The 14,429-nt window shown below is 31.4% G+C and overlaps 1 protein-coding gene across 1 annotated transcript; it reads left to right on the top strand.

Annotated features, from left to right (window-relative positions):
• On the top strand, window positions 1-1,364 carry LOC11420433 (BURP domain-containing protein BNM2A). The gene is made up of 2 exons (XM_003603851.4): window positions 1-248; window positions 346-1,364. Exons 1-2 carry the CDS (start codon window positions 192-194, stop codon window positions 1,210-1,212), a joined length of 924 nt encoding a protein of 307 aa, XP_003603899.1. The 5' UTR covers window positions 1-191; the 3' UTR covers window positions 1,213-1,364.
• The last annotated feature ends 13,065 nt before the right edge of the window (window positions 1,365-14,429 follow it).

The raw sequence follows: 14,429 nt of genomic DNA, 5'->3' as shown, positions 1-14,429 counted from the left end.
CCCATGTGAATAACAACCCCCTATAGACCTACATATCCAATTAATCAACTCTCACATTAATTAATACCATTCTAAATTTAATAAACTGTCTAGTTTTCCTACACACTCCACCCTTATATTCCTTTTTCCCCTGGCGGAACCTACAAACAAAACACAAAAATAAGTTGCTAAGTTTCAAAAGAAACAGAGAAATGAGACTTTTAATCTCTTCTTGGAGCTTCATCCTATATACCCTACTAGTCTTTTTGGTAAGATTTTCATATACTTTTTTATTTATAAGAGAAAAACTATGTACAAGATTTTTCTGCTTGATTAATTTTTGTCTTTTATGATTTTGTTTTGCAGATTGTTCAAGAGAGTTGTGCTAGAAAGATAACTATAATTAAGGATGTAGCCTATGATTTGCAACAGCTTACAACAGAGGGTCTAGTAAATAATATCATGGAAGTTGAAAACTCTGATCATGTAGAAATGAATAAAAAAGATGAACACAAAGAGATCATTTCAAAGGATCATCACAATCAAATAGACCCTGAATTGAACGTGTTTTTCGTTCCAAAGGATTTAAAAGTTGGAAAAATAATGCCAATTTATTTTTCCAAGAAAGATTCATCAACAGCTCCAAAATTCCTACCAAAAGAAGAAGCTAACAAAATTCCTTTCACACCAAAAAAACTACCTTTCCTTCTAGATTTCTTCTCCATCTCAAAAAACTCTCCACAAGCCAAAGCCATGAAATACACACTTGAACAGTGCAATTTTGAACCTATGGAAGGAGAGACAAAATTCTGTGCTACATCATTAGAGTCTTTGTTTGACTTTGCAAATTACATGTTTGGACCCAACTCAAAATTCAAAGTTTTGACCACAACTCATGTCACAAAATCCTCTATCCCTTTACAGAACTACACAATTTCAAAAGTGAATGAAATTTCAGTTCCAAATGCAGTAGGGTGTCACCCTATGCCTTACCCTTTTGCGGTTTTCTATTGTCACAGCCAAAAGGGTGATACTAGTTTGTATGAAATTGTAGTAGAAGGTGAAAATGGAGGAATTGTTCAAGCTGCAGCAATTTGTCACATGGATACTTCTAAATGGGATGCCGATCATGTCGCCTTTCGTGTGCTTAATGTAAAACCTGGAAACTCTCCAGTATGTCATTTCTTCCCTCCTGATAATCTAGTTTGGGTGCCTTTGACTGCAACACCATAACAAGTTGTGGCCTATTTTTTCATGTATTATACATGTGGGAAAACTATGTCAACTATAATATTATAGTTCTAGATGCAAAACAATGTAATAAAGATGTTATTTTGGTGTGATTTAGAGACTTAGTAATCATTTTTAATCATCTTGTTTGTGCATATGCTTATTTATTTGGTTATGGATGAAGCTCACTTTTAAATTAGATTTATTATAGTTCCAGACACAGATGATAAGTCTCAGATCAAATAACGGAGCAGACACATAAATCCTAGTTTTGGTTGTGAACTACATAAGAACAACTTAATTAAAAATAAGTTGTTCATGCAATCTGTTATTTTTCAGCAACAAAAATAATTAACGAAAAAAAAAAGAGAACAAATTCAAAAATCGATTTATATCTATATAATACTCTATCCATCCCGGTATGTAAGCCTCTTTGTTTTTTTTCACATTTCTTAAGAAAAAATATCAATGTAGTTGATGTGTCTGTTTTGTGTGTTAATATTACCAAATTGTCATTTGTTTATATGTGTATTAAATTTAATTTTTCATATTTTAAGTCTGGTTAGTAGTATTAATTAAGTGGTATGTTTAAGAAGAAAAAAAATGCATCTAGTAATTTGAAAAGAGGATCTGGATCTCGAAAAACTAAATGTCCCAACTACAACAATGTGCTTTTTAAGAATGCACTACTATCAAGGATCTGGATTTCCTGCCGTAACAGTTTAGGACTGTTCGATCTAAATCGTGTGGTCGAGATTGTTTAAAATAATTTGACAACTGAGTTAATTTAAACTGTAAGATCTACAATTAACGGTTGAGATGCAAAACTACGGTAAAACATCGTGCTTTTTTACAACAGGGAATCTCAGTCCCAATATTAGAGCATTCATAATGGAGACACTCATTTTTAAGTATTTAAATGGGTCACACGTGTACATATTATTCATTTATAGTTTTTTAATAGTAGTACCTAATAAGCACAGTTTAAATATTCTAAGTTACACGGTTTAAATATCTTGGATCCATAGTAAAAAATGACGGAGAAATAGAAGCATATGTAAATCATCGTATTTAAGCTAGGCGGTTGAAATGAAAAAGAGTCTCATGTGTTTTGTGTGATAAGAAAGTACCACTTAAGTTGGAAGGAAAATTTTATCGAAATTTTTTATCGAACATCAGTCAGACCTGCGATGTTGTTGGACGGTAAGAATAGTCGGGATAGGATTATGAATGACACCATTAGGAAGAGAGTGAGGTATCATCTATAATAGAAAAGTTTGTAGAAAATAGACTTAGAAGATTTGAACATGTAGGGAGAAGACCTGCAGATGCCGTTGTAAGTAGGATTTAGAGTAGATCAGATGGAGGAGATTCAGGTCAAAAGAGGTAGAGGAAGACCTAAGAAAGCTATAAGAGGGACCATTAAAAAGGATTTAGAGGTCAATGGGTTGGATCCAAATATGGTTTATTATAGAAAACTATGACATAATTTCAATTTGATCCATCTAGCTGACCCCACTTAGTGGGATGATGCTTGATTATTGTTGTACCTAATAAATGTAACAACCCGATTTTTCGTTAGATTTATTTTAATTACTTTTATTATGTGTTTTATGTGTTTGTGTGTGATTATTCGTCATTGGGTGCATTTTTGTGGGTTTCCGTGTTAGAAGGGTATTTTAGTCATTTTGGACTTAAGGGTATTTTGATCATTTTGTGAGAACGAGTAAAATTATAAGTTTTGGTGAGAATTACTTTTAGTGGTTAGTAAGAATAGTTGGTTTACTAAATTACTAGAGTAAAATTAAGATTTTACCGTTTAGTGACCGTTAGTGATATTTTACCGTTATTTGACCGTTATTAGTGAATTACCGATTAGAGTGTAGAAACATTTTAGATGTGAATAGAAATGGGTTAAGTCCATTAAGTTGAAGGTTAGGCCCATTAAGGGGACTTGGTATAAAAACCTACACTTATGAGAAATTTCCTCACACTTTTATTCATAAGATATTTTTGAGAGCATAGAGAGAGAAAGTGGGAGCAAGAGGAGAAAAGGGTACAGAGAAGAGGACTTAAAGAATCAAGGATTGGGAGAAGAGCTAGGCGCAAAATTGAAGTCTAAGCTAGAGAGATTAACCTAACTAAGGTAAGGGGGTTAGAATTCATCATAATCACTTATTTCAATTTTCAATTATTTGTATGAAAAGTGCTTAATTGGGTGAATTGATTAATTGTTCATAAATGATGAAATTCGTGCTCTAATTATGATGCCATGTTTAGATGTATGAAGTTATGGATAATTGAATTGTGGTTAGTTGAATTACATGTTCAAAGTATGAGAAATTGATATATGTTGAAAATATGCTCAATTGGTGAATTATGCTATGTTGTTGATGAATTGTGATAAGTTTCATGATCAATTGATGTTGTTATTGCTAAGTGACGTTGTGGATGATTATTCATGGCTTGGGTATGCATGATTCATGATTTGTTATGAGAAATAAGTTGTTGTTGTTGGTTTGGTGAAAATGGCTACTTATGAGTTTTGCTCAAATTGTTCGATTGTGATATTGTGTTGTTGAATTATGGTTGAATTCATGTCTAAATGAAATGTTGTTGAATTAGGTATGTCGTTATTGTTGAATGATACCATGGGTAATCCATTTTATGAAATGGTTGTTTGTATTGGTCAAGTTGTGCTAGATGTTCATGTCAAGGACCCAAAGTGAAATTTGATATACAAAGTTGTTGACTGAGTTGTCTATGTGGTTCGATGAGTTAAACTTGATGGAATTTCTGTTTTTATGTTGTAGTTGTGATAGTCGAGTCGTTTGGGAGAAATCGAGGGTTTCGGGTGAAAATTCAATTGTTAACCGTTTTGGAAAAAATGAGTGTTGTGTAAGGCTTTGGAAAATGAATTTAGGGTTGTTGAAACTTGAATTTTTCTGTACATTCAGATAGGGCTAAGTGTCATGAACACGTAGGTGAAAACGACATCGAAAACGGATTAACAATTCGATTTTTATGCGCGAAAATGTGAAGGTTGAAAATCTGGTGTTGTCTGTCAAACTATGATCGTGCCACGATTCGGGGCCAACGTGCCACGATTTTGATAAGGATTTCAGTCTTTCTGATCCTAGAAAAATCGTGTCACGATGGGAAACCAACGTGCCACGAAGCTGTCTTTCTAAAAACCTTAAAAATGCAATTTTCTTTGATCCAATTCTTTCCAAACTTATTTCTAAGTATAGGGACTTTATCCTAATCATCTATGGGTGTTTTTATGAAAGAATTAACCTTGTGGAAAGGGTCTAGTGAGTCCTTATGTTGCTTTGTTGTGAGAATTATCAACGTCGGCCTTTTGCCACTTGATACGGTATTGTCGGAAATGGTTCTTTCAAGTCAATTACCTTATGAATTGTTGTGATTACTCTTATATGACTAAGTGAAGTTGTATGAATGAATGATTGTATTGGATATGATGTTTATCATGTGATGTGTATGCTCAACTAGGTATGAATGAATGATTGTATAAGAGGGACCATTAAAAAGGATTTAGAGGTCAATGAGTTGGATCCAAATATGGTTTATTATAGAAAACTATGACATAATTTCAATTTGATCCATCTAGCTGACCCCACTTAGTGGGATGATGCTTGATTATTGTTGTACCTAAAAAACACTCAATCTCTCCAACCTAGTATCTAACGCAAATTTCTTAAATGAGACCCACTAATCAATTATCAATAATTTTATATCATTACATTCAATTTTTTAATACTAAAAAAGTGTAGGTCCCTTTTAATATTAAAAAAAGTGCAAAAATGATTAATTTAATAGAAAATATTGTGGGTTTCAATTTTAAAGGTGTTATGATACTATAGTATACTAACCCATGAAACCAAAATGGAGTCAGGAGACAATGAAATCGGTTTGGGATCAAAGCAAAAACCGTGTGCAAGTCGATGGTGTTGCCGCACATGGAGCAGGGGCATGGCCAAGGTAAGTGTGGGAGTTGAACTATGGACGTGACAATTGTTAAAGGACAATCTACCGTTGGGCCATTGTTTGATTTGTTAAACATTAACGAATTATTTGGTATATATTATTGTGTCACACCATGCCTTATGATGTCTGCCCCTAATGGAGGTCGAATGGAACGGTGCGGAAGAGAAACATGAAAGTAAATTTAGAAAGGGTGTGGAAAGGGTGAAACTTTGGGGTGAAACTTGTAACATCATATAATCAAAATTCACAGCATGGAATTCTCAGTTTTTATTTGGAAAGGGTGTGGAAATTCAACTTGCATATAAAAAATAGTATAGAGGATGGTGTTATGCCAACACCCTCTCCCACCGCTCACCATTCTCTTCCCCGTAGTGAAAATACTATTCACCTCTAAACCACCTATTTTTCCTCCCTTCGACACCTTGTTTGTGATTCGGCAAGGGCAGGTGAGTGGGTGCTTAGTTTGACTGTTGTTATTTCCGGCGAGTCTTCCGACCGGTGATTGGTAACAGGGTTGGGATAGTGGACTTCTGCATATATTAACGGAGATATGTGACCACGCCGTTAAGAATCTAAGTTAAATATACACTTGTCACAATTTAATTGGAGAATTGTTTGGATAGTATCTAAGGTACTTTACCTAAGTTTTATCCTTTTATTAGTTCTTTTTTTCCCCCTTTATACCATTTTTAACAAACTACTTTTTTTTCTCTTCAAAAAACTACTTTTTTTTCTTTCTTCAACTTCACCACTAGTAGCGAGAAGCTCCATAAGGTAAGCAACTTTCAAATTTTATTATTATACAATTTTATTATTTTCATTTTTCTATTCTCAATATTCTTATCATTTTACAGAAAATTGTTACTTTTTTAAAACAGGTATATCATCGTGTAGTTCAGGAATGCTTTATTTAGGCTAAACTCCATTTACTTCATTTAGTGTACAGATGCAAGATATGTGCCAAAAATACAACCAACGGTTGAAATTTTAAATTAAAAAAAATATTTGTTTATTAAATTAAATAATAATGATAATAATAAATCACGTTTCCTCTTCATCTTGCATCAGTCACCATCGCTTCAACCAAAATTGAAATCAAAATCGACCAAAAATTGTTGATTAATCTTACAAGTTTTGAATAGCACTCAATCCATAACTACACTCACGATAGATTGAGAACCAAAAAGACATAATAATAGAAAGAAAATTTGTACTAGAAAGGAATAGAGATGGGTAAAACAAAAATAGGGATCTAAGTTGAGAGAGGAGATGATGAGAGGGAAAGCTTGAGAAAAGAAAGAAGGTTGGATGAGAAGAGAGAGGTGTTGGATTTGTTGCGGGCGACGACATGAAAGAAGAAAGGAACATGATTCACTTGTTATTATTGTTATTTTACTATTGATAAATAAATATATGTTTTTTTAATCTAAAATCTCAACTATTAGATGTATTTTTGCCACATGGCTTGCATCCGTACACTAAATGGAGTAAATGAAGTTTAATATAAATGGAGCATACCCGAACTCTCATCATCATGACATATTCTACTTTGCTATAGATCAAAGTATATAAAAGGCTAAATACCTCTTTTGATTTTTTATGTTTGACAACAATACCTGATTAATCCTTTAAGTTTTTAAGTTTTAAATTGGTCTTTTAAATTGTTAATTTAATACATCTACTAGACTTTCGACCCGTGCTATCGCACGGGTCTTATCGACTCTAATAGAAAGTAATAAGTGATCTTCGACCTGTGTAACTTATGGGTGTGATTTACTATTTACTATTCGAGTAAATTATTATTTATAAATCAATATATATCAATTAAAATTTTTATCTCAAAATGTGTAATCTAGTGATTAAAGGGTTGAGACATTTTTTTTTTTTAGCAAAGGTTGAGACATTTCTTAAAAATAAAAGGGTTGAGACGTTATAATATAAGATATAAGTAACTTATTTTGAGGTGTTTGAATTGTTTTATTATTGATGAAAAAAATCTTAAATGTTGATGCTAACTGAGGTGTATCTTTTGATTATAAAAAAATAGTCGTTGTTATAGATGATGCATAAGTGGTTCGGCTTTAGAAATCGTACACAGAAGCACGAATGAATTTGGAAACAGAGAAATTTAATTTAATTTAAATCATCGTAATATGACATGTGTTTCTAGCTTCAAATATCTTTAAATTTGAATTATATAGTAGTATTCAGATCCTTTCCATTACATATGCACTTGCTATCATGAAGAAAAGTAAACCATTAGAGGTGAAGGCATACAAACTGAATAAATCACAAACAAACCACAATTTAATCATACTTTAATACACACAGTTTAATGCCCTTCTCATATTTAATTATTTCCTCTCATGAAAACAGTCAAATTTTAAGCTTGAACTTACTAAAGCACATATACAAACCTAAAGACTGAAGACTGATTTTAACACCAGTAAAAGTCATGTTTAGCCGGCCTACAAACACCACCGCTGAACCGGGGAAGAAAAAAAAAACTACATCAGCAAGACCACTCCATGACAGAACCTGCACTCTTGCAACACTACTGCATAACTATGTTTTCACTAATGTTGTTCTCCTTGTCATGCTCATAGGACCTAATAGGAAAGACTTTGTTTGCATCCATGCCCGTAGTGTCTCTGATCAATTTCGGTTCTGCTAACATCGAAATATCCATACATATTGTGGAACATACTTATACAACTGCAACTACAATCACCTATTTTAATTCAAAGGTAAAATTATAGTAAGAAAAAAATCTCATAAGTGAAAATTTCAATCGAAAGAACTTCAGTTCTTGCCCTTGTATCAAAATAAGATACACAAAAACACAAAGCAAATGCCCTTATAAACTCAGAATAACAAAAAAATTAAAGATATACAAAAGACCAATGAAATCAAACATAAAGCATAACATGGTAACTCATGGCAGAGAAATCATGCCAAAGAAAAAGAGTGATACATAAAACAAAAGCATTAATTCACCACCAACGCATCCACCCAATAGCCATATTAGAACCTAAAAGCAGAGAAAGCAGGACTGCTATAGTCAGCATAAAAAACACTTTCGGGACCCCAAAAAACTTTCCAAACCAATCTAACAGCAACTACAAATATTCCTCTGAGAGAGAGTAGTGTCAAATGGGAATGAATGAAAAGGAGAAGAATTGATTTAAAGCCTTAGGTTATTGACCTTCCGGCGAGTTGCGATTCTCAACAACGGAAGTTTCGGCGTCGGAGTGAGAGACACCATCGATGAGTTTGGGGATCTTTGGCAACACCGCACTTGGTTATGTGAGAGAGAGGGAGGAAAAAGAGGGACTGGTGATATGATTTAAGGGCTTGGTCAAATTTTTGTTAGGTCAATTTTTTGCTTTGGAATATATCATTGATATTAATAACATATATTGGTAAGTGCTAGTAGGTTTGTTCCAATAAAATAATTTGAAATTCAAATTCTCAAACACTTTAGAGCCAAAAAAATTTAGGGTTATCTCATTTAGCATTTAATGCTGCAATTTTGGAGCCAAATTTCTAGGGTTAAGTTGTTGCAACCTAATAAGATTAAGGAGTAAGGGATATCATTTTAAGGACCTTTTGAAACTTAAAAAACTCCAAATGGGTGTATCAAATTAACAACTTAAATGATCTATTTGAAACTTCAAAAGCTTAAAGGAATAATTCGATATTTTGGTCAAATTTAAAGGACTAAAAGAGGTATTTAGCCTATATAAAACAAGATTCATATTTTTTTTATTCCACAACTTTTCATAAATAACACTATTATTATTCTTCTTTCTTTATTCATTTCATATGTAACATAGTTCTGCAGACGAGGGTGAATGGAAAATAAAAGGAAATTTGATTTGGATAAGAAACAAAACCAACATTGAATCAACTTTTTTTTTTTTTTTGAAGAAACTCTTATTATAACTAGTTAAGTTACAAAACAACATTTTATTTTTACAAAATCATTAAGTAACGAAGACGTGTTCCCTTTTTATTGAGATATTATTATTATATTTGGACGGTTGAGATCTACTACCGACTACCTATTATCAATTTTTTGTAATTTTGTCTACAACAAAAACAATGACCCCACATAGGAATTGTTTATCATTAATTTATTAATGGGCTTTTGAGTTTTTTTTTTTCCGTGTGCAACCCCAGCTAGAAAAAAGGGTAGATTCCTTGTATGCATTTCACTTGTGTGGGTGAAGAATACTCATCATTTAGTATGATCCTTTGCCTGCAGTTGTTAATATTGTATGATTCTTACTTTTATTTGATATTTATTTGTTAATTCTATTTTAAAAAAAGAAGCAAAAATCATTCTTCAACTTTTGGTGTTCTTTCTGCAAAATTCAGATCTGAGAAATAAAAATTCAGATATCACAAAACTAACCCAGTAACTAGTTGGCTTGAAATCCTTACTTTAGATATGGCGTAAAACTCTACGATTTATGGGTTAAATAAGGATGAATTTATGGGTTTCTTGTTGAGTTGTTGAAGGTACAGGTGTTTTTGGTTTTACGGTGAACTAGTTTCTGAATTTTAAGCGATTATTAATATATCGTTAAGGAGAGTTTCTGGATTTATGGTGAATGAGCTTATTGGGTTTATGAAGTTTTTTATTTTCTGGGTTGAATGAAGAATATATGATTGAAGAGATGAAGATTGTTGATTTTTTGTAATAAAAAAAACCTGATATCATTTGAAAATATTCGTAACTTTAAAAAAAAAAAAAATTAATAATACAAAAGTGTGGAGGACATGAGATGAAGATGGTCATGGTGATGTGGTTGTTATCATAGTAGTGATGATGGTTCTATGTGAGAGATGTTCAAAATCTTTTATTAATTTTCTGGAAAAAAATTCCTCAAGGAGGTGCATTTGTTTTTCGTCAGAATGGGAGGTGAATTAGATAAAGAGACCTCTAATATTTGACATTAAAATAATAATTCAGTGTTTTAATAGAATTTATTACAATAGGTGAATACCGACAGCTGTCCTTTATTATTTAACTTGTGTATCATGCACAAGTTTATCCCTTGCGTATTGCAAACGCCACCGTAGTGATTACCTGCTCATAACTCAATTCCCTTTAGCCGCTTGACTACTTGCCAAGCGGCTAATAGAGGCTCTTCTTTTATCCCTCGCCTTTGAGACTTTGTCTCTCTTGTTCCTCTACTCTCTTATGTTCTTGTGTTTTTTTTTTTTTTTTTTTATCTTTGATAAGGCTACTTCCAATAACCTCATATGATCCCTCGATTAGGGGTGGCCCTGATGTGGACGGGATGGGAGGCATCATAGCACACTATTTTTTTCGGGCCATCAAAATTATTATTTTTACTTGGTAGTTAGTGCTATATAGATACATTTCCTTTTAATTCACTTTGATTAATTCTACTGAAAATATGTTTTTAAAGAATTTTGATTATAAATGAATCTTTTGTACCAGAAAAAATATTGGAATAATTAAAGTGGCACAATTTTATTATTTCGCCCAAAGCACTAAAAATCTTAAGATCGACCTTGCCCTCGATCAAACAGATGCAACAACTTTCCGCTATGAAGATAAATTTGACTTCTTTGGGATTGGTACTACTTTCTTATTCCCTCAATCTATAATCTATCCGAAACCAAATATTTAAAAGTTTAAACTAGACGTCTACCCGTGCATCATTGTACATAAGTATTATTGAATTTTTATTGACCATTATTGTAGTTTTTAAAACATTATAGAATATTTTGATATGAATGTTTGTTATATTGATTTTGCTTTTCAATTTTGAATATAAGTTTTTATTTTATGAGGCAAGAATATTACTTAATTTTTTTTAATACTTTTTAGCATTATTTGAATACTGAAAATAAAAATGGTATAAAATTAATAAACAAGTGAAACAAACTACTTTCATGTAATGTCTGTCACACTCTTAAATGAAAAATAAATGAAGTAGAAAAGAGGTAGAACAATGAAATGAAAATAGAATAAAATAAAACTTTATAAATGGCATAAGGTAAGTCATGAAAATTGTAGAGCTCGTTCGAATCGTTATTATCATCCATAAGAAAATTTTGTAATTAAAAACATGCAACATTTTAATAGTTTATATCTTATGAGGAAATAAGAAAATACAATATGTATCATACAGTAAATCATAAATTATAATTGTCTTTTAGGATATCATAACTTTATTGAAAATATGACTTTAAAGAAAAAATTACACACACAACTAAATACTACATCAAGACAAATTATTTTCTATTTATAGGAAAATTTGTAGGATTATAAAACTAAAAAATTAAAATGTGAGTTATATCATGGGTAGCTATTTCTCCCCATTATTTGATTTGTTTTTTGTATTTTATCAATTTAATTCCTAGTTTTTTATTTATAATTTTTTTCTTTAATTAATAAAAAGAGGGAAATAGAAATGTGGAGGGTGGGTAGTTATAGGATTATAATAATAAATTATTATTTTTTAATTTAATTAATTGAATGAGAGTAAGGGAGAGAAAAATTATTGTAGAACTTGTTGGATGCCAGTATAGTTGGGATGGCTTGCCTTCTTCGACACATCTAACTTTTTTGGTTTAAAAAAATGATATACATTTGTAAAATCTCATCGCAATTAATGTATAGATAGATAAAAAAAATAAGAACAATAGAAAAAAGAATTTCATAATTATGCAAAAGATTAAGATTGTACCAAACATATTAAAATCAAATCAAAAAGAATATGGAAAAATGAAAATAAAATACTCAAGAGGAAGAAGATGGACTAAGGTTGTATAAAAAATTGTAAAATGAAAACCAATATCGTGTGCATGTATCAAAATGATGCCTCTGAAAAACAAATAAAAAATAAGAATCAACAAACAACAACTCTAATATAATGAAGAGGGAATGAAGAGATGATACATGAAGAGAGAAGGAATAACAACCAAAGAAAAAGAGAAATGTATTGAGAAATGAGGAAAGCAAACGTGCAATTGTTGGCATGTAATAGGTGTGGTTCAAAGAGTTTTTTTTTTTTTTTGAAGGAAGAGTTTGTTGGTTATGAATTTAATCATGCATACTGTGCATTTATGAGTGATATTATTTGTGCATAATTTGGTCATGAGAATGGTGCGTTAGTGGGATAATACGAGTTTTATTATGTGATGTATGTGTGTGAGTGACGTGAGTTAGTATGCGTTTGTTTTCACGGTTGCATTGCTGAAAACATGCATTTTGTTGGATGCTACAATTTGTAGCTTCATATTATCATGGTGGAAAGGCTTGGCAAACATACATTTTATTGAATCAATGTGGAACCCAACAGCCCATTAGTGGGTACATATAAGTTATTTTTTCTATTTTTTAAAAATTTAATGATTAATTAATAGAATTAGAGTTTTAAATGAAATTTCTAAGATTATAATTATATAAATTAGATCTTCAACCCGTGCGATGCAATGAATCAGATATAAGATATGAGCATGAAATTTTATGCAAACATATATGTATAATTTGCTAATAATGAGCTACTTCATTAAGGATAATCATCACTCTTATCCAAAAGATGTGAAATATAAGTTGGTCATAAAAATTATTAGATTAAGTACCTAATAGATTATTTTTAGAACCAAATAGGTGTGTATCTATATTATTCTTATAATTTTAGTGAAATATATGCCTTTTAAAAGCTTATTTATCACTATATACAAGCCTATTTGATTTTTTTATGAATATATTTGTCATAAGTCGATAAACCAACTTGATATATAAGAAAGTAACTTGTAAAGAAATTATACATTGGTTTAGTTAAAATGATCAAAACCATTTACTCCAAAAGACCTTAATCATAAGAAGTTTGTAAATCATTACACATTCATAAAAATTAACTAACTTTACATAACATCAATCAAAAGATGATTATAATCATGACAACGTCAGTTAATCTTTCATTTAGCAAGTTCAATTTTAGGATATGACCTCTCAAATCTTGACTATAAAGTCGTCTTTAATTTTTAGGAGGTAGAAGCTTAAATTCCATCGAGAACAACCACCGCATAGTCCTCCAAACCATCCACCATGGGAATAAAGTAATCCTCCAAAGCATGTACTACAAAAATAAATTAATCCATCATGGGAATAATTTTTTTTTAAGAAGCTAAATTAGCTCATTTAAATTGACTTGGAGAGAATCGAATCTGAGACCTTAAGGACGAGCACACTTCTAGTAATTACTGATCAGTAACATTACTGACGCTCATATTACTGAGGGATTCAAATTCGCCAGTAATATGTACTACTGAGGGATTTTTGGCGTTACCGAGGGATTATTTCCGCCAGTAAAAACCAGAATTCTTGTAGTGTCCGATCTAGAATTTCCTCCGGAAGGACAGTATAAAGTTGTTGAAGCTGCCACTGACCACCTATGAACACATCCTGAATCTTCAAATCCCGATCATGAATATCCACAAACGACACTTGACGACAAAGAGGTTCCTTAGTCACTCAACTATCAAACCATAAACTTGAAGCACCATTTCCACATTTAAATCGAAAGCCATCTTGGAGCTGATCATACGCCTTTTGTGTATTTAATATATTGAAACAGAGAAAATGAACTTTTTCTAAAAAAAAAATAATTCTAAATAATTTCCTCTTTTAAATCCTTAATAAGGGTACTTGTTAGCTAACAAGTGTCTTATGAATATTTGTTTAGAAACCAATAAAATATATTTTTTCTTGAAATTTAAAAAAAAAAACTTTTTTTACATAAAATTTGTAAATTAATTCCTCTTTTAAAACCTTGACAAATGCCCTAAGAACACACTTGTTAGCATAACCCAAAAACTATTTAAAAAAATCTTATCTAAATAACCAAGAAGTCAAAACTATTATTGTTCGGGGAAGTAATACATAGACCACCTTAACTGACAACTAACACTTGTACACCCACACACAATTGCGACATGTGACCATGTACGTGGTCCCTACATGCACAAAAAATTCACTTTTTTTGTCTCTCACACACTCTCACATGAGGGTGGTACACAAATGTGTATGAAGAAAAGGGTGTCCATGAATATTATCCTATTGTTCGTTTGAATACACTTTTTTTTTTTTTTTTTTTGCATTAGGTATGCCAAACTAAAAATATTCCAATATAATGCTCAGTTTGATTAACGATAGCCCAAGGTCG

This window comes from Medicago truncatula, chromosome 3 (genome assembly GCF_003473485.1).
Source record: "Medicago truncatula cultivar Jemalong A17 chromosome 3, MtrunA17r5.0-ANR, whole genome shotgun sequence".
Classification (NCBI taxonomy): domain Eukaryota; kingdom Viridiplantae; phylum Streptophyta; class Magnoliopsida; order Fabales; family Fabaceae; genus Medicago; species Medicago truncatula.
This window is presented reverse-complemented; position numbering and strand designations above follow the sequence as displayed.

Coding starts and splice junctions, on each gene's coding strand:
- LOC11420433 (XM_003603851.4), top strand. CDS start 192: ATGAGACTTTTAATCTCTTCTTGGAGCTTCATCCTATATACCCTACTA. Junction 249..345: donor ATACCCTACTAGTCTTTTTG/GTAAGATTTTCA, acceptor TTTGTTTTGCAG/ATTGTTCAAGAGAGTTGTGC.